Source organism: Centruroides vittatus, unplaced genomic scaffold (assembly GCF_030686945.1).
Source record: "Centruroides vittatus isolate TY-2023 unplaced genomic scaffold, ASM3068694v2 contig_934, whole genome shotgun sequence".
Lineage (NCBI taxonomy): Eukaryota > Metazoa > Arthropoda > Arachnida > Scorpiones > Buthidae > Centruroides > Centruroides vittatus.
In genome coordinates this window covers 477268-495241 of record NW_027122619.1, presented here as the reverse complement: position 1 = coordinate 495241, position 17974 = coordinate 477268, and the positions used below count along the sequence as shown (strand labels likewise).

At 30.2% G+C, this 17974-nt stretch overlaps 3 protein-coding genes across 3 annotated transcripts; 2 read left to right on the top strand and 1 right to left on the bottom strand.

Annotated features, from left to right (window-relative positions):
• Positions 1-586: 586 nt before the first annotated feature.
• LOC136984860 (uncharacterized) lies at positions 587-5685 on the top strand. The gene is made up of 3 exons (XM_067281998.1): positions 587-593; positions 5091-5626; positions 5680-5685. Exons 1-3 carry the CDS (start codon positions 587-589, stop codon positions 5683-5685), a joined length of 549 nt encoding a protein of 182 aa, XP_067138099.1.
• A 4064-nt stretch (positions 5686-9749) lies between these two features.
• On the top strand, positions 9750-11428 carry LOC136984859 (uncharacterized). Its single transcript, XM_067281997.1, has 5 exons — positions 9750-9944; positions 10095-10116; positions 10250-10841; positions 10910-11046; positions 11121-11428. The coding sequence occupies exons 1-5, from the start codon at positions 9750-9752 to the stop codon at positions 11363-11365; spliced, it is 1191 nt and encodes a 396-aa protein (XP_067138098.1). The 3' UTR covers positions 11366-11428.
• Positions 11429-12642: 1214 nt separating this feature from the next.
• On the bottom strand, positions 12643-14805 carry LOC136984858 (uncharacterized). Its single transcript, XM_067281996.1, has 5 exons — positions 14680-14805; positions 14357-14438; positions 13329-14133; positions 13118-13257; positions 12643-12938 (listed from the first exon to the last, which is right to left on the bottom strand). Exons 1-5 carry the CDS (start codon positions 14803-14805, stop codon positions 12643-12645), a joined length of 1449 nt encoding a protein of 482 aa, XP_067138097.1.
• Positions 14806-17974: the final 3169 nt, after the last annotated feature.

The following is a 17974-nucleotide window of genomic DNA, read 5'->3' as shown; positions in this document are numbered from 1 at the left end:
TACAGAATCTGCATTTGCGTGATAACTTTAAGTGAATCAAATGTGCTAATTTCTAAGTAACTAAGTAACTAATTAATTTATTGATAAAACAATGCTTTTAAGAATTTTAAAATATTTCATCTGTTCTAAATTTCAATCATTTATAATATAAAGTTAACCAGTAACGATGCAATTGCCTATTTTCTCAATTATTTTTGTATTTATTTCAAACTTCTATATTGGTTATGCGATATTATATCAAGTGGAACATCGAAATGTGTTGGATGAAAAATGGAAAGATAGTAGCTGCAAAGTAAACTCAAAATCAGAATGTGCTAGCCTATGCTTACAGGCTACAAGTTGCCAAGGATTTGGCTTCTATGCGCAATCACTTGATGAAGATAATTGTATTATTTTATCTTGGATTGGCGAATGTACTAATTGTCAGAAGAATAACATTATTATTTATAAGGTGAGTTTTATCTTTAAATATTTAAGCTAATTTACAAATTTAATTTTATTCTAATGTAAAATATTTCATGTTTTTCTACATAACTAAGACTTTTTAATGTTTATTTTTAATAAATAAAAGATTAGGAAAAGGATTATGGAAAGTAAGTATTATATTTAATTTTTTACGTATTATTAAGAAGCAACATTTTTTCTTATATTTTTACTATAAAACATCTTACATATAATCTATATGTAGCGTATACTGTATATGTTACGGCTAAAGTCCGTGAACCGGATAAGGCTATGATTAGTCGGCTAATACTTTTCCTTTTCCGCGTTTTTTTTTTTTTTTTTTTTTTTTTATTAAAGTAAGTAACAATTTATTTCTTTTGAACATTTTCATATAAAGTGTGCTTTATCCAGTCACAAGCGGTTAGGCTAACATTATTCAAAAACGGATGGAAAAGCAAGAACAAAACTTAAAATTTGGGCTTTTTACCGGATAATGGGGAGTCTTTCCATCGTTGTTTAGATAAAGCTGAATATATATTTGCGTCTTTATGGCGTTAGCACATTGTTTTTAACCACTAAACGGCAGTGGGAACGAGCAACTGGAGAAAATCTGGAAAGTTTTCTCCGTTTCGAGCTAATTAGCAATATGAAATCATTTATGACAATTTTTTTCATGCCTGTGATAAACTTAAAAACATCTTTTAACTCATGTCTTCGATTCTTTTATTTCTACTATCTTATTAAATATCTTACATGATTCTATCGACGTAAATTATTCGACTATTGTAGTGAAGTTGGAAAACTTCACTACAATAGTCGAATAATTTACTTTTTAATCCCTACTTACACCATACGCCTGGATGCTTTCTTATTTTTACTTTCTCCTCTGTCATTTTTTAGGACTCTCATCTCAGTACTCCTTATTTATCTCACTAATATTTTTTCCTACTGCTCTTCAAAGCTTCCCCATACCAAGAATAACAATCGCTCTCATGCATTTTGGCCCCTCTTCTCTGACTGACCGCATTCATTATTTGATGCCATATTATGGACAAGACTATGTCTTGTTTATAAAATCGTACTGCCTGCTGTCTTATCAGGTTAGAGGTATGAAAGAGTACATGCCAGGAATTGAAATTTGGCACAGAGTATTAAATGCCCAAATCATGCGCGCATAAAAAAAACCAGACTTGTAGGTAGTCAGGAGACCGAGAACCGAAACACAATAAAATACAAAATGGCGACACTCTCTACAAACAGGCTAGTGCGAGATTTGCGATGCATTGCAAGTTAGAAATACAAATATTGTGAAATCGAATTTTGACAAACGAATCTTTGAAAAAAACCCATTTACCTGTCACGTGTTATTCTCCACATATTTCTGGTTGCCACATGCTAACCTTGACTGATTGACCGGAGATATCTCGTTTCATTATCGGAACTTTTTGAAACTAGATGGCGCGTCGTTATAATTTTATATCAAAACTAACTTCCGAATTATTACTTAGAAAAATAGAATTATTTTTTTCTTTTTACATTTATATATATATATATATATATATATATATATATATGTATAAATGTAAAAAGAAAAAAATAATTCTATTTTTCTAATAATAATTCTATAATATATATATATATATTTCGTTTGTGCAAAATAAAAAGCAATTGCGAACGATACAATAGCCACCATTATTTTTTCAAAAATGGGAAATTTTCGCATTGACAAAAATTCAACCTGGGGCATAATGCAACGGAGAGAAATTTCAACATTCGATAGGTTAATTTCACCGAAAATTATCCCGCTTAGTAGTGAGTCTCCGAGACATAGTCTTGTCCCAAATACGGCCTTGCCGTTTTACTTGTTTTATATTTATATATTTTTTTTCATTAAAAGAATTCTATAAGTTAAAAAAAGAAACATTTATGTTTCTTCTTTTAACTCACAGAATCACAGCTTTATACTGTATGATCCAGCATGTATCTGGCTCACCGTTTGTGTTTAAAATCATTACTCTCTGTCGGTTGTTACTCTCGTTAGCTGATTTCTCCTTTGTCTGTCGGTTATCGTCCTCTCTAGCTGAGTTTTCCCAAGCTATTTTAGAAGTTTTGAAATTTGTCTCGTCACAATTCATTATTAATCTCGCCACATTGTTTCTGTCCTCTATCGCTTGTCTCCTTAGGTCCCCTTCATATCTTTCACTTAAGTGGGTCCAAATTTGTTTTGCCGTTTTACACGTTAAGATAAGTGCCCCTTGTGTGTCGTCCATCGCGCATGTTAAAATGCCTCTGGCCTGGGAGTCCGTTTTTTTTTCTATTTCTCCTCTTCGGTGGGTCACCTATTAACAATTTCCTAGATCTCTACTTTCTAGGATGGCCATTATACGGTACTTCCAGCTTGTGAAATTGCTACCCATAAACTTCGGTAGCTGTCCATGTCCTATTTCGGCCATTCTATTCGTTATAACCGTTCAGTTTCTAAAATAGCAAATTTAAGCTTACCGTGGTTGATGGTTCAATCCGGTTGCATCAACGTTGGAATTTTTTCCTGGGCCCATAACCCTTTCTTGCGTTATTTTCGCATGCTAGGTTATCTGTATTCACAATTAATCTAAGCCTTTAACATAACAACTTTATTGTTAACTACAAAGGTCTCACAAACTCTACATGGAAGATAAGCACACCTCGTGCTCCAACGCTACTAAAACGTCCCCTCAAAAGAGATGTATCCGCCGCCTTCCCAAAGCCAAATTATAGCCACGACGGTTCGTATATAGATCAATGTCAGTCCGGAGAGTTCAAACTTTGACTTTGTTGCTAATATGAAAATGACAGAATTTAATTGAATTGGGAAACTGGGCAGCTTAACGACAGAAAAACGAGGCGTGCTATAGTTAAAATTCTAAAATGTTAGAACGAGAACCAAAACGATCTGAAATACGAGAGCAAGGATTTCGAAGTTTCATCTAAATCTCTCGGTCAGAGTCAAGAGACGGTGTCGAATACCGAATACCGAAGATCGATCTTTCACATGATTCGATCTGATCTTATTTCCACCTGGAAATAAAGAAGGAGACCAATCAGGAAACGACGAGAGGGAATCGGGACCAATTCGGAGATAAAACCCTTGAAAGCCCTGAATTTCAAAGACAAAGAGCGGATTTCCTTCTTCCAATTTCGCAAGGTGGTCCTGTGTAATTCTTTTTCTGTGTTTGTGACATCGTCATCTCCGAAACCCGCCGTTCATCGTCCTCCATCCGCCGAACTTATCTACGACACTGCCCCAAAGCTGCCAACGACACAACGAAGAGACACCCTCGACGAAAATATTGGGAGTCTCTCTCATAAGATCATTGTCAGAGAAGGAACATCTTTTTAAAAGACTTTGTAAGCCGCCAGTTCAGCTTTTTAATTAAATAAACGGATTTCATTTATAAAGGTGTTTCGTGTCAGTATGGCCACCATCACCCACATACATCTTTTACCTCTCGTTCATCTTGACTTGAGTCTGACTTCCCCGTCCCCTGTCCACAATCTTACATACGTCATTCATCCACCCTCTCTCGTATGGAATTGCGATACTTTCTGGAAGGGATCCAATCATCAAACGGCCTACATTTCTCCATTTTTTTTTTCCGCAGAAAGATGAAAAGTTGAGGTATAAAATGATCGGTAACATTTGTGACAAACATTAATGTGATATTTCGTCCTCACTTCGAAAGTTAATTTACTGACTTGTTTCTTTCTTTTTGTGAAAATGAGTTTGTCATTTTTGTGCTAGTTCTGTACATAAAGAAATACATTTTAATGCATTGCCTAGGATAAAGAAAACTGCACAAAAACTATCTTCTGTTCGTCAAATTTAAAACTTAGAAGTGTCCAAAGGTACTCGACAGATTTGCGTCTGGGTCTACTCGACTGTTTAGATTCTATGCTTTCATTAATAGTAATTAAATGATAAATGGAATCGAATAAATACTACTATAATCGTAAGATATGTTTAACGGTCAATCATATATAATCAACAAATCAAGTCGAACTACTTAAGTTTTGTATGTGATATTCTCCGGTGAAGTTTGATAGAAGCGGATGAAAAACTGTTGAAACATGTAACAAAACACACTTTAACGTGTAACTTGCTCGGCGTTCACGTCACTATTAATTTGCATTCGTTTGCACGCATTGTGAAACACTTTTACATGTTCCTTTATGTTTGATATGTGCTCGATTAACGTTCAAGTGTCCGGGGTTACTCGCTCTCCCCCTAAACGCCATTTAAGATCTACTGTATGTTCTGTAAATCATCGTACTTTCTGTTCGTTATTTTAAAACTAAATTTTTAGCTTTTAAATTATTCTATTTTAAGTTACATCTGATTATATTTTGATGAAATAACTGGCAACATTTATTTTCATTTACTTTAATTTTTATGCAAAAGAAAAATAAATTTTAGTAACTCTGAAAAACATAATTCCTTTATCCATCCACCCTACATCAGAAAGATCGTACTGTACATATTCCGGTTGAAGTGAAACCCAAGTTATTTACTCGTTTTGTTTCATCCTTGCTTTATCCGATACATGGGCTTTAACTGTAACATACATCTCATTTACTGAAATGAACGCTATACAAAGAAAACTTTTCAGCCGGCTATGACGAAACCAAGAAATCAGAAGACGAACTAAAGGAAGATATTGAAGAAGGCGCTTTGAATAATCAAAATAATGCAAAAAAGATTTCAGATGGTTCTAATAAAACAGTTAATGCTATAAAAGAAGGAAATACCAATGATATTAGAAATTATACAAATAGCACTGCTGATGAAAGTGTTAAAATTAATAAAGATACTTTTTCTGATGCTGCCGAGAATACTGACGATTACAAACCAACAGTTCAAGACGATAGTAAAACATCTTCAGGTACTTCCACTGTGAATAACGTTGGCAAATCTACTAATTCTACTAAGAATGGTGTTGGTGAAACTACTGATACTGCTAAGAAAGGTGCTGAAGAAATTACTGATTTTACTAACAGTAAGAAAGGTGTTGGTGACCCTCTTAAAACTGGTGGGGTAATTACCGATTCTGGAACAAATACTGCTGGTGAAGCAATTAATTCTGTTGGAGAAATTACTAACTCTGATACAAGCGCTTTTGGTGACTCAATAAAAACTGGTGGAAAAGTTACAAATTTCGCAGCAAACAGTGCTGGTAATACACTTAATTCTATCTTTAGCGGTAAAAATAATGCTGATGAAAAACCTAAGACTACTGACAAAACTACTAATGCTGCCACAACTGTTAGTGATACAAGCACTACTGCTGAAAACACAACTATTAATGAAACAAATACTATTAATGATACAACTACAACTGCTGCTACAACAACTACTACTACTACTGCAGCAAGTACTATTAAAAAAACTGCCGATTCCGTTAATAAGCTTTTATCTAGTGGTAGTATTTTTGGAAAAAGACGTAAAAGAGACTGTTCTCCAAGCATCATTTCATGTGAAAACTCAGAAATTCTTACTGGCATTCGCTCAATGTAAGTTTAGAACAATTTACATTTTTTACAATTAAAATTCTCATTAATATATATTTTATATTTAATAGATCAAGAAATTATTTTAACTCGTCAACTATTAATTCTGTTTGCAAGAAAACAGATCTGCATGGAATGAAAAGTGTATTTTTTAAGGAAATTGAAAAGGAAGTAATGATGATTTGTCCACCGAATCAAGCGATTTCAGGTAATTTATATGAAAGAGAATTATATTATCTATCTATAGTATAATAGTGATCTTTTGCATTATTATAATTTCAGAATTACTTTTCTGTCTTCTGGACGAAGAAGAAAAAGGTCAAATTGAGAATGGAATAATTAAATGTTCTCTATTTGAAGAAAACCTCATCTTTGATAAAGAATCGATGTATGTTAAAGTAAGAGAAAACGCAGATTCAAATGCTATATTTTGTCCTGATAACATGCTTTTGACGGGCATTATGATTAACGACAATGAAAATAATAATGATTTATCATTAAAGTGTTCAAAATATCGAAAAATAACAAATTATAAATGATTATATTTAATCATTTATATCAGAATAAAATAATTTGCACAATACTTAAAATTTAAATTAATGATATTTTTCAATATTATTGAAATAAATAGTGCTTTTAAGTATCAAGCAGCTAAGTAAACAAATGAATAGTGTGGATTATTTCATACGAAATTCATTTGAAGCGGTCTATGCTGTTTATTTACTGTTTAATCGCCCACAATATTTCTTCACTTAATGTCATATTAGATAAAATGTAAGACTGTAATAAAAATTGTATACAAAATAAAAAAATTAATTAAAATTTAAGCATTTTAAACGTTAAATATTTGAGTATATTTTTAACATTAAATAAAGATACAGTACTTCTGAATTGTGTGGTTTGTTAAAAAATAAGATAAATAATCTTTTTATTATTTATATATCGATAATTATTCTATCTAATATGTTTTTATCTTAGTTACAACGCCATTTCGTTTTCAGCTTGAATACGGGTATCTCTAACTTAACGCAGTTTTGCTTAATGCGAGATTTGATTAACGCGCGAAATTAATTGCGACAATCCTTTTATATACGCGGCAGAAGTTTTTTACCAGCCGTCTTTACTTAATATTATTATTTGATTAACGCGATTTTGATATACGCGGTAGAATCGAGGGATTAACAGCGTTAATAAAGGTATACCTGTATATCTGAAGTTCATTCATTCTCCTAAATTGTCATTTAAAATCAAAATTTTAAATTTAACACGTTTTTTATCTCTCGATTATCTCGTGTCGATTGTACAGTCATCAATCGGAAGATGGGGTAACTGCACCCCATTCTGCCTACCTGAGGACGGTGCGACCGACTTTTAGTAAACATGGCCGAAAAGAAGCATCAAATATCAAATATCAAATGACAAATAGCGTGCCAAGAAAGTGGTGCCTATTTCCGCCTACCAGGTGATATTAAATGCACCAGATATTGCGTATTCCAGTCGGATCGGAAGACCAAGAGAAAGAGAAACGCAATCAATACAAGTATAACAAAACGAAATTTATTGTTTATGTTGGCCATATTTCCAGTTGGTATCTTATTGATCTGGAAAGGAGATGAAGTTCCTTCTCTTTCATTGATGTTTTACTTGTTAATGCAAAGAAATAATCTTCGTTATCTCTAGGAGAACACAAAACGAAAATTCAATGCGTCCATGTTTGTTATATTTTTACAACATAACGAGCTTGGATGCTCAAACGCCATCTAACGCTATGTGTTTATAATTATAACGTCCAGTAAATATGACGTAAAATATGTCTTGCGCAAACTCTATATTGTAATATTAGTACAGTGGTACCTCGTACTTCGAACGCTTCAGAGTTCGAACACTAAATTGTTAGGGTTAGGGTTTTACCATTAACTCCAACTTCGATTTATCAAAAGTGCATCGCCCTCTCACAGTGCAGGATAGGATGACAAATTATACGTACCAGCACGTCTTCAATAAAAAAAAATCTTTATTACATTGCTTATACAGATCACAAGGCAGTTGCGAACTTCACAGATTGCGCAGAGAGAGAAAAAACACAACTATAAAAAACGAGGATTTTTATTTTTTAAAAACGCGCACTATCGTTGAGGAGTTGTTAAACACGGAGGTCTAATATAAATTTGACAAAAATTTGCCTGCTCGAACTGCTCACACAGTGAAAAATGCGCTAGAAGCATAAACTGAATCTGTTGTAGTCCAAACATGGCCACTTAGATACCTATCAGGACTGAACCTGACGTCACAATAGGTCTTGTGACGTAGAAGAAGGAGTGCTTCAAACTGCCATTTTCAGCAGTTTCCAAGCGAGAGAGAAGTAAAGTTTTATTTTGTCTTAGTGAAAATTAATATATAAAGTGAATATATAAGGTTTTTTTTTTTTTAAACTCTTTCTTCCTTGTGAGCAATAATAGTGCCTCTTTTAGCAAGCCCATTTATAGATTCGGCTAGGCTCACAATAGGGCGGCCGGGAGGTGAACGACGAGGCCCGACGTATCCGGACTTATGTGAAGAAATAAGTTTAAAATAAGCTTTTAAACAAAGAATACGTTCTCTTATTTGCAATAATATGAGATTATGTTCTTTACAATTGAATGTTATAATTAAATGGAGTACCTGTATTTACATATTATATCTATTTCTTTCGTGTTTTAATTTAGTATTAGGGCGTTTAATTGTGTTATTTTTACCTTAAATCATGTGTATTTGCTGTTTTAAGTTTATCAAAATTGGTATTGTTTAGGGTCTGGGAATGGATTAGTTGACTGTCCATTATTTCTAATGGGAAAAACTGCTTCGGACTTCGAACGACTTGGAGTTCGAACGACTTCCTGGAATGAATTAAATTCGAACTACGGGACACCACTTTAATTTCTTTCATAGACGATTATATGTTTGGATAAATTTTTTGTTTACATTTAGTTTTATACCTGGAATTCAGATAGAACTAATATTGATATGGAATCGTTTTAATTGTATTCTAATTTGTCTGGCAAACAGTTCTGCAGATTTTAAAATCATAAGCTTTTTTCCAAATTCTGTAAGAAATTTTTCATAATCATTTATAAAATTTTTTGTATTCAAAGATGCGACAGTTAAATTTCATAGCCATTTTAGAGATATTTAAATTTCATTATATATAAATCTTTATAAACAATGTTTTTTATTAGTATTATCTAGTATTAATATTATTATTTAAAAATATACATATATTTTACACTAGAGAATAATGCAATTAATATTTTTTTATTTCTACGTACTGCAAATTACGTGTATATATTTAATAAACAATAGTACATTTTTGTGTATGTTAGACGTCATACGATCGTAGTAAAGAGTAAATTATATTAAAAATATTTCTAAAAAGTTTGTTTATATTAACAAAAAATATCGCAATGTAAAATATATTTGTTATTTTTACATTAGAAGTCCACTAACAACGTAACGAGACTTTTTATCATGAGAAAAGTAAATATTATTTCGATCTGCGTGATACTTTTAAGTGCATTAAATGCATTTATTTTTTGTAAGCCAAGTAACAAATTAGTTTATGAGTAAAACAATGCTTTCAGAGGTTTTTAAAATATTTTTTCCTCTATTATAATACATAAAGTGTATTTTAGAAAATGCAGTCGTCAATTTTATCGATAGCTTTTGTCCTTATTTTAAATTTTCATGATATTTACTCAAAATTATATCATTTGAAATATCGAAATATGTTGAATGAAGAGTGGAAAGATAGTAGCTGCAAAGTAAACTCAAAAATAGAATGTGCTAGCCTATGCTTACAGGCTACAAGTTGCCAAGGATTTGGCTTCTATGATGAATCACTTAATGGAGATAACTGTATTATTTTATCCAAGATTGGCAAATGTACTGATTGTAAGAGAAGTAACGTTATTGTTTATGAGGTGAGTTTATCTTTTGAGCTAAATTGTGAAATGATTTTCATTATTTGATAATGTAAAATATTTCACGTATTTCTAAATAAATAACAAGAAATGTGTAGAATAAATTGTATAACCAAATATTTTAAAAATTTTATTTATAATAACGAAAAGATTGACAAATGGGATTTGGAAAGTAAGTACTATATTTTATTTTTCATATAATTAAATTTAAAGCAATTCGTATATATTAGTATATATTTTGATATAAATGTTTGAAAAATTATTTACCCGAAAGATTTTATTAAATTAACTTTTATATTATATAGGCAAAAACAATTTTTCAGTTGGTAATTGGGATCAATATGTCAATAACAAATCATATGACACAACGATTGGCGATTTTAAAGATGGCATTTTAAACAATGAACAAGATGCAAACAAAATTTCAAATGTAGATTATAATAAAATAATTACTGCTGGAAGACAAGGAAATGTTAACGAACTTACAAATGTCGAAAATTACGATGCTAACAAAATTATTAAGGATTATCAAAATACCCAAGTTGTCGATAATAAAATATCTTCAGGCACAACGAATGGTGTTGGTGACGCCATTAAGGTTGGTGGGGTAATTACCGATTCTGGAACAAATACTGCTGGTGAAGCAATTAATTCTGTTGGAGGAATTACTAACTCTGATACAAGTGCTGCTGGTGAATCAATAAAGACTGCTGGGGTAATTACTAATTCCGCAGCAAACACTGCTGGTAATAATGTTAATTCCGTAACTAAAACTACCGATTCCGTTAATAAGCTTTTATCCAGTGGTAGTATTTTTGGAAAAAGACGTAAAAGAGATTGTTCTCCAAGCATCATTTCATGTGAAAACTCAGAAATTCTTACTGGCATTCGCTCAATGTAAGTTTAGAACAATTTACATTTTTTACAATTAAAATTCTCATTAATATATATTTTATATTTAATAGATCAAGAAATTATTTTAACTCGTCAACTATTAATTCTGTTTGCAAGAAAACAGATCTGCATGGAATGAAAAGTGTATTTTTTAAGGAAATTGAAAAGGAAGTAATGATGATTTGTCCACCGAATCAAGCGATTTCAGGTAATTTATATGAAAGAGAATTATATTATCTATCTATAGTATAATAGTGATCTTTTGCATTATTATAATTTCAGAATTACTTTTCTGTCTTCTGGACGAAGAAGGAAAAGGTAAAATTGAGAATGGAATAATTAAATGTTCTCTATTTGAAGAAAACCTCGTCTTTGATAAAGAATCGATGTCTGTTAAAGTAAGAGAAAACGCAGATTCAAATGCTATATTTTGTCCTGATAACATGCTTTTGACGGGCATTATGATTAACGACAATGAAAATAATAATGATTTATCATTAAAGTGTTCAAAATACCAAAAATTATAAAGAATTGTATTTAATTCTTTATTATAATGAACTATCCTGTATGATTCTAAAACTTTTTAGAATCGTGCCAGTTAAATACCTTTTAAATTATATTTCATCGAAAGTAGTTTATAGCACTGGGTACTTTAATTAACAAGCAGCTAAGCAAGCAAACCAATAGTATAGTTCGTCTCATATGAGTTGGACTTTGCTACGTATTTGCTTACTTCGCTACTTGTCAGTTAGAAATTACCACTGTTTGAAGTTTCTATAAATTACTGATATTTTTCAGAATTTACTGAAATATTATGAAAGAAATTTATATATTGTAAAATGAAAATGATTTTAAAAAATTTTGATGAATTAATTCAAAATTGTAAATTCATTTTTTTGTTGCGAAAGAAATTTATGAAGAAAATAATGAGTTTAATTTCTATTATTATCATAACTTAATATGGAGTATGTTATCATTTATAAGTCTTGTAATTTTATTAAATTTTAATATAGCAATAAAATATATCATGTTTCTTCAATATGCTCGATTTCTACATCTATTTTAAGTACATAAATTATTATAAAATATTCGGTAGCGTAACTAGAACTGATGTTTGGGGGCCTCGAATTAGGACATGAAAATCTACATTCTTTTCTGTACCACTGTGGCTACTAGCGTTGTGAATGCACATAAACAATTAGATATTGTAAGTTATAAACACGTGTATAAGTGTGTTTGTCAATTTAGATTTTTTACCGTTATTTATTTGATTTTCTCTTCATTCATATATTTTTACAAGGGTAAGATCCTTGTTCCTTTTGGCTAAGCTACTGAAATACATTGATTTCGTTTTTCTTATCTGTCAGCACTGTTATAACAGTGCTGACAGAATATAACAGTATATAATTTTTTTCATTGTCGTAATCTAACTTCTTGATTTGAAATTTTGTACATCTTAGAATACCGTAATTTTTTTTAAATATTTTTCGCTATTTTAAAATCTACTGCTTTAAATATATATATACAGTTTTCTTCAATATTTTCATTAGACAGGAGCTAAGAATTTATCCATATCACTGTATTAGATAAAAATCAATAATGTCCAATGTACTATTGTATTGTTTATGATATAAACAATAAAAGTTTTATCGGTAATTATGACAGAAAAATTTATTTATTTTTTAATCACACAACAGTTGCAATTGCAAATTTTTGATATAAATAAAAATATTTTTGCTAAATTATGCAATAATTTAAAACCTGCAAAAAATGCTGTGCTTATTTCTTAATTATGTGTGAAAATCTAAACATTGTTTGCTGGTGCAGCTTCTACAGGCGATTCTTCTTCTTTTTCCGCCTTAACACATTTAAAGTCTATTACTGCTCCCAAATCACTGTTGCCAACTTTAATTCCATATACCAGATAAGAAGGATCACACCTTACTGTAAATTGAGATGTTATACTACCTTCCAAATCTTTGTCTATTGTGTCATCGGCATCAATTTTCCATCCATCAGTTGGAGTACCACATACAATTTCAGCTGAAGATATGTGAATAATATTGTTCTTTGTATCAATTGTTACACAAAGCTCTATACCTAAAAACAAGGAAATTCCCGATATTGCTGTTAACAATTTAAATATATTTAATTGATTTTTAAAATTGATTTACAATTTTACAAATTTTACAAATTTACATTTTAATTGATATTTAAAATTAAATGTTTAAATAGTTTAATTTTTATATTATTTTATTATCTAATTGCTTCATAATTACCGGTTAAAACTTTCCCTCTATCGCATGCAGCGGGACCTCCATTAATTTCTACATCTAATGTTGTCATTTCTTTTTCTGATTTTACCTGTTTCGTAGCACATAATCCTCCTGTTGTTCTAGGATTTAAAAATGGCCCACCTCTGAAAAATATTCATGAAATTTTATGCGAAAACAAGGAAAATTTAGATTATAAAATATCATAATAATTCACTTTGTTTCCACTGCGATCGGAACGTTTTGATCTAATGCTCCACAATTTATAAGTAAAGGACCACATGGACCAAAGTCTTCTCCAGTGGTGGTTTCAACTTTTGAGGAGGTTGTACTATCTGTAGTGGTGTCATTGATACTTGTTGTTTCAGAAGCTGTGATAGTTGATGATGGTGTAGTAACAGAAGTGGTGGTAGTAGTTGTTTCAGTAGTAGTAGCTGTAGAAGGTTTTGCTGTAGTTGTTGCAACTTCGGTTGTTGTAACAGCAGTTGAAAGTTTAGTAGTTGTGATTTTTTGAAGTTCAGATGTAGTAGTGATAATTGGAATTTCGGTGGTAGAAATAGTAGTTGTAGGTTTTGTTACTGTAGTAGTTGTAGTTTGAACTTCAGTTGTAGTTGTTGGAATTTCAGTGGTTATAGTTGTTGGAATTTTAGTGGATGTAGTTGTTGGAATTTCAGTGGTTATAGTTGTTGGAATTTCAGTAGATGTAGTTGTTGGAATTTCAGTGGATGTAGTTATTGGTTTTTCACTGGTTGTAGTAGTTGGTTTTTCACTGGTTGTAGTTGCAGTTTGAACTTCACTTGTAGTTGTTGGACTTTCAGTGGTTGTAGTTGTTGGAATTTCAGTAGTTGTAGTAGTTGGTTTTTCACTAGATTGAACTGTTGTAGTTGTAGTGCTTTGAAATTCTGTGGTGGAAGGTGTATAGGAAGTTGTTTCAGTAGTGGAAGATGATGTAGAAGTGATTACTGTTGTAGAAGTCAGGGTTGTAGTAGAAGAAGGAATTTTCGTTGTAGTGCTTGGTTTGGCTGAAATATATAAAAAAAAAAAAAACAACAAAACATTTAAATCTATTTTAATTAATTTAGTATATATTTAAACAATAAAATTAAATAAATATAACTTAAGATATTTTTTAAATTAAAATAAAATAGTATAACACGAAGACATTTTATAAATTTTAATCCAGTACGGAAAATATCAAAGATAACAATAAATATGAACAAATATGTAACTAGGTAGACATAATACTTGTCTGTATAGTTGTTTCGTCTGTAGTTGATGTAGTTATTATAGTAGGTGCATTTGTCGTAGTTGTTTTATCTCTTTTAATCTACAATATTAAAAAAGTAAATATTATAAAGCTAAAATTTATACATAAACAGAATATTAACATTCAATGTAACATTATATAGTAAGGTATAAATTGTACTAGCATTGAAGAAATTATATGAATTATTCTTACAAATTTTTAAATTACTAAAAAACTTTAATATTTTATACTTCCATTACGAAAACATAGTATTTTTTCGTAATAGAATTCTTAATTTATATATGTTTATAAGCAAACTTACTTCATAAATTTTCAAACCATCCATCTGCTGACAATCCACGCACTCATCTTCTAGAAAATTAGATATTAAAGCGCAGTTATCTACAATATTGTTAGAATAAAAACCAAAACCTGAACATTCCTCCATATTGTTGCACAGAGCTGCGCACTCGATTTTAGAAGATAGAGAACATTTATGAAAAAATATCCATCCTTCTTTATATTTATTCGTAAATTTTAGAATGTAATAGCTAGCTTGATGACCAGGGGGAAAATATAATAATAGTAAGAAACCAAAGATGTATCTTGCCTCCATGACTCACATATCTAATTTATTTCCGATTTAAACGTTTTATGTGATATTTACTCGAAAAATTCAGTCTACTGTACAAAAAGTTAATTAATATAATTCAATCTTTTCGTTTTACAATCCATTTGGGATTTACAAATAACACGCAAACATTGAGTTCGTTAATTAAATAGCTAGTTTCGTGCAATTTTATCGATAATTAATTAGAAAATTATGAAAACAGGAATAAATTATTATCTTATATAAATATATAAAATCAATTTGTAAATATATATTTATTTATTCCAGAAATTTATTACATATCAACTTACTTCATAAGTAAGTATTGCAATATTGATAATTTATCCATAACTATTTTAAATAATATAATCTAATTTTTTAATTTTATTTCATTTATTATACAGTATATTATTTTTTACTACTTTAGAATATTGTAATTTATTTGCAAATTCAAAAAATACATATAACTGTGAATAAATTTAACCTCGTTAGTAAACATTAATTTATATTACAAAGCATAGTCGAGTCTCCAATAGTGGCTCTCTCCCAGTTTTCGTCTTCCTGTTAATGACCTTTTTTACAGATCTAATTGTAACTGTATAATTTATATATAAGGAATATAGAGGGACCCAATAGGAATAAAAGTCCCTTTATATTTTATTTACAATTTTAAACTTACAATGATCATTTGAAAGAAATACCTTCATTAAAAAGAAAAAATTGCCTTTATTTAAATACTAAAGTGAAAAAATAAATAAATAATTTTTTTCTATGCACTCTGTTACCATTTTGTTCTGCATCCCGGGGTAAAATGATCCTGGAAGTTATTATTTTGCTCACAGCCAAAGGAAGTTTTCTAAGCCTTGTCCACGCTTACTTAGATTTAAACTAAATAACTATTTATGTTATTAAAAATAAATTAGTAGTGTAATAATGTAGCTAGATATTAATTTATCTGCACAAACTTGTTTTAAAAACTGCGTTATTAAAAACCAATAAGTACTGTACATCCAATAACTTAATTCGAAAAAGCATTAACTTGCTATCAGCGATAATTAGTAAATAGGCATTATTTCGACTATAATAATGTCCTGTTTCTCAGTGCCGAACTCGATGAAAACTTGCGCTTGAGACGAAATCGATTTTCTTTCCGGAACAGTTGCCAATAGAAGACACTTTTAGCGCTGGCACGCTTTTATGAATTATCAATAAACAACTTTAAAGTACTGTACATTTACTGAATTTTACTGTATTCGGCTTGTTATTTTTATTTGTTTATTTTTCTGTTTTTGAAGAATTTTTGGCCGCTCTTCTCATTTTTCCGTTTGAGGTAGTCGTCTCGTTCCCTTATCCATTGGGCTAGTCTTGCTATTCTTTAACCACAGAGCAATATAATACTACATGATCATTTTGCCCCACTTGACATACTTTTGCAACACGTGGTTTTACGAACTGTACTTTGTAAGTTGTTTACGTGCTTTTAAACATTATTCAATGTTACTTTCTTAATTATTATAAAGTCAATTCAATGTTTGATGTATGTTATAACATTATTTTAAACATAATAAAATATTGGCATATTTTCAAAAGTATGCAACATATTTTTTAGAAATATTCTTTTCTTTAAAATCTGGAAACTAAAAATATTTATATTAAGAAGAAAGTTCATATAATTAAAGATTAATATTTAAACATTCTTTAAAAAGAAAAATATAATCGCTATTACATGAGAAAGAATTTATATGCAGAAAAATAATAATCGCATGAAATTCTATCCTTTTGGTTTTTTTCCATCACTGTTGCCTTGATTTCCTTTTTCGGTGATAGCAATGCATTTGAAATTCATAATAATTCCACCATTTTTATTTTTAACTTGAGCACCAAGTATTGCGTAATTGGTATCACAAGATACTTCAAATTGATCATCCAGTGATCCTGACAATTCTCTGAGCTCCGTTCTTGAATCATCTACATCTACTGGGCCAGTTGGCTTGCTACACGTAATTCGCGCAGATTTCAAGGAAGCAGTTTTTGTGTATGGATTTGCTGAAACACATACATCAATAGCTATAAAAAATAAAAAGAAATTGTTTATTAATTAAGAAATTAGTATAATTAATTTATATTTATTCAAGAACAGAACAAACGTATTTATTTATATTTAAAAACATAAAAGTTTGTTTAGCTTTTAATTTTATTGCAGTTATAATTGATAAATATAAATTATTATAGTCGACAAAAAACAAGAACGAACAGTATAATGCTGTATAATGATTAAGTTTAGTGCACAATTATATGATGTTTATAAAGTCTTTGTACAGTTTTAAATAACTGTTAGATATATATAGCAGGAAGGCAAAGGCAGGAAACCGTGTTCAGGATGTTTAAATTAATGTTTACAGTTAGATTGTTAGAGTTTGGTGGTTAGAGATCACTCTAACCACCAAACTTTAATAGCATTAATCCACTGCAAAATTTAAGAAATTTTCAACAAAAGCATAGAAGTTATTAAGTTTCAAAGAGGGTGAATAAAATTGTGCACCACACACACAAACACCCATACAAATAGAAATTATCCCCGAATTTTTCTGCATTTCTCAGCGTTTCAAGGTGTCCTAAGTCAAAGAATGGAAAAATCTGGGGGAGTCATTTTTTGCCAAATCGCCATACTCTCCCTTTGTATAACAGCCGGAAAATAGCGTATTATGCATAATCTCAAGACAAAAAATAAATTAGGAATTAAGCTTTACATGCCATTTGCAGTTTTATCATATCTATATTCAAGTTATTAAAATTTAACATTCACAGATGTTACAATCATCATGTACAGTACTTCGTTCGATTTTTAAATTACAGTAAATTTCATTGTAGGAATTGTAACACAGAGATTGAAGAGAAAAACTTTTTTGTATTTACGAATTTAAGCATTTAAAATAAAGAAACAAAACTGAAAATAGTAGCCAATGCCATGTTTAAATTTCCTTCAATAATTCCTTATTGGGCTGCA

What these genes read in the sequence shown, in the direction of transcription:
- LOC136984859 (XM_067281997.1), top strand. Translation starts at nt 9,750, where the DNA reads ATGTTGAATGAAGAGTGGAAAGATAGTAGCTGCAAAGTAAACTCAAAA. An exon ending in TGACAAATGGGATTTGGAAA is followed by an intron (nt 10,117 to 10,249) that starts GTAAGTACTATA and finishes TATATTATATAG; the next exon opens with GCAAAAACAATTTTTCAGTT. An exon ending in ACCGAATCAAGCGATTTCAG is followed by an intron (nt 11,047 to 11,120) that starts GTAATTTATATG and finishes TTATAATTTCAG; the next exon opens with AATTACTTTTCTGTCTTCTG.
- LOC136984858 (XM_067281996.1), bottom strand. Translation starts at nt 14,805, where the DNA reads ATGGAGGAATGTTCAGGTTTTGGTTTTTATTCTAACAATATTGTAGAT. An exon ending in ATGGTTTGAAAATTTATGAA is followed by an intron (nt 14,439 to 14,679) that starts GTAAGTTTGCTT and finishes TTAATATTGTAG; the next exon opens with ATTAAAAGAGATAAAACAAC. An exon ending in CGAAACAACTATACAGACAA is followed by an intron (nt 14,134 to 14,356) that starts GTATTATGTCTA and finishes TATATATTTCAG; the next exon opens with CCAAACCAAGCACTACAACG.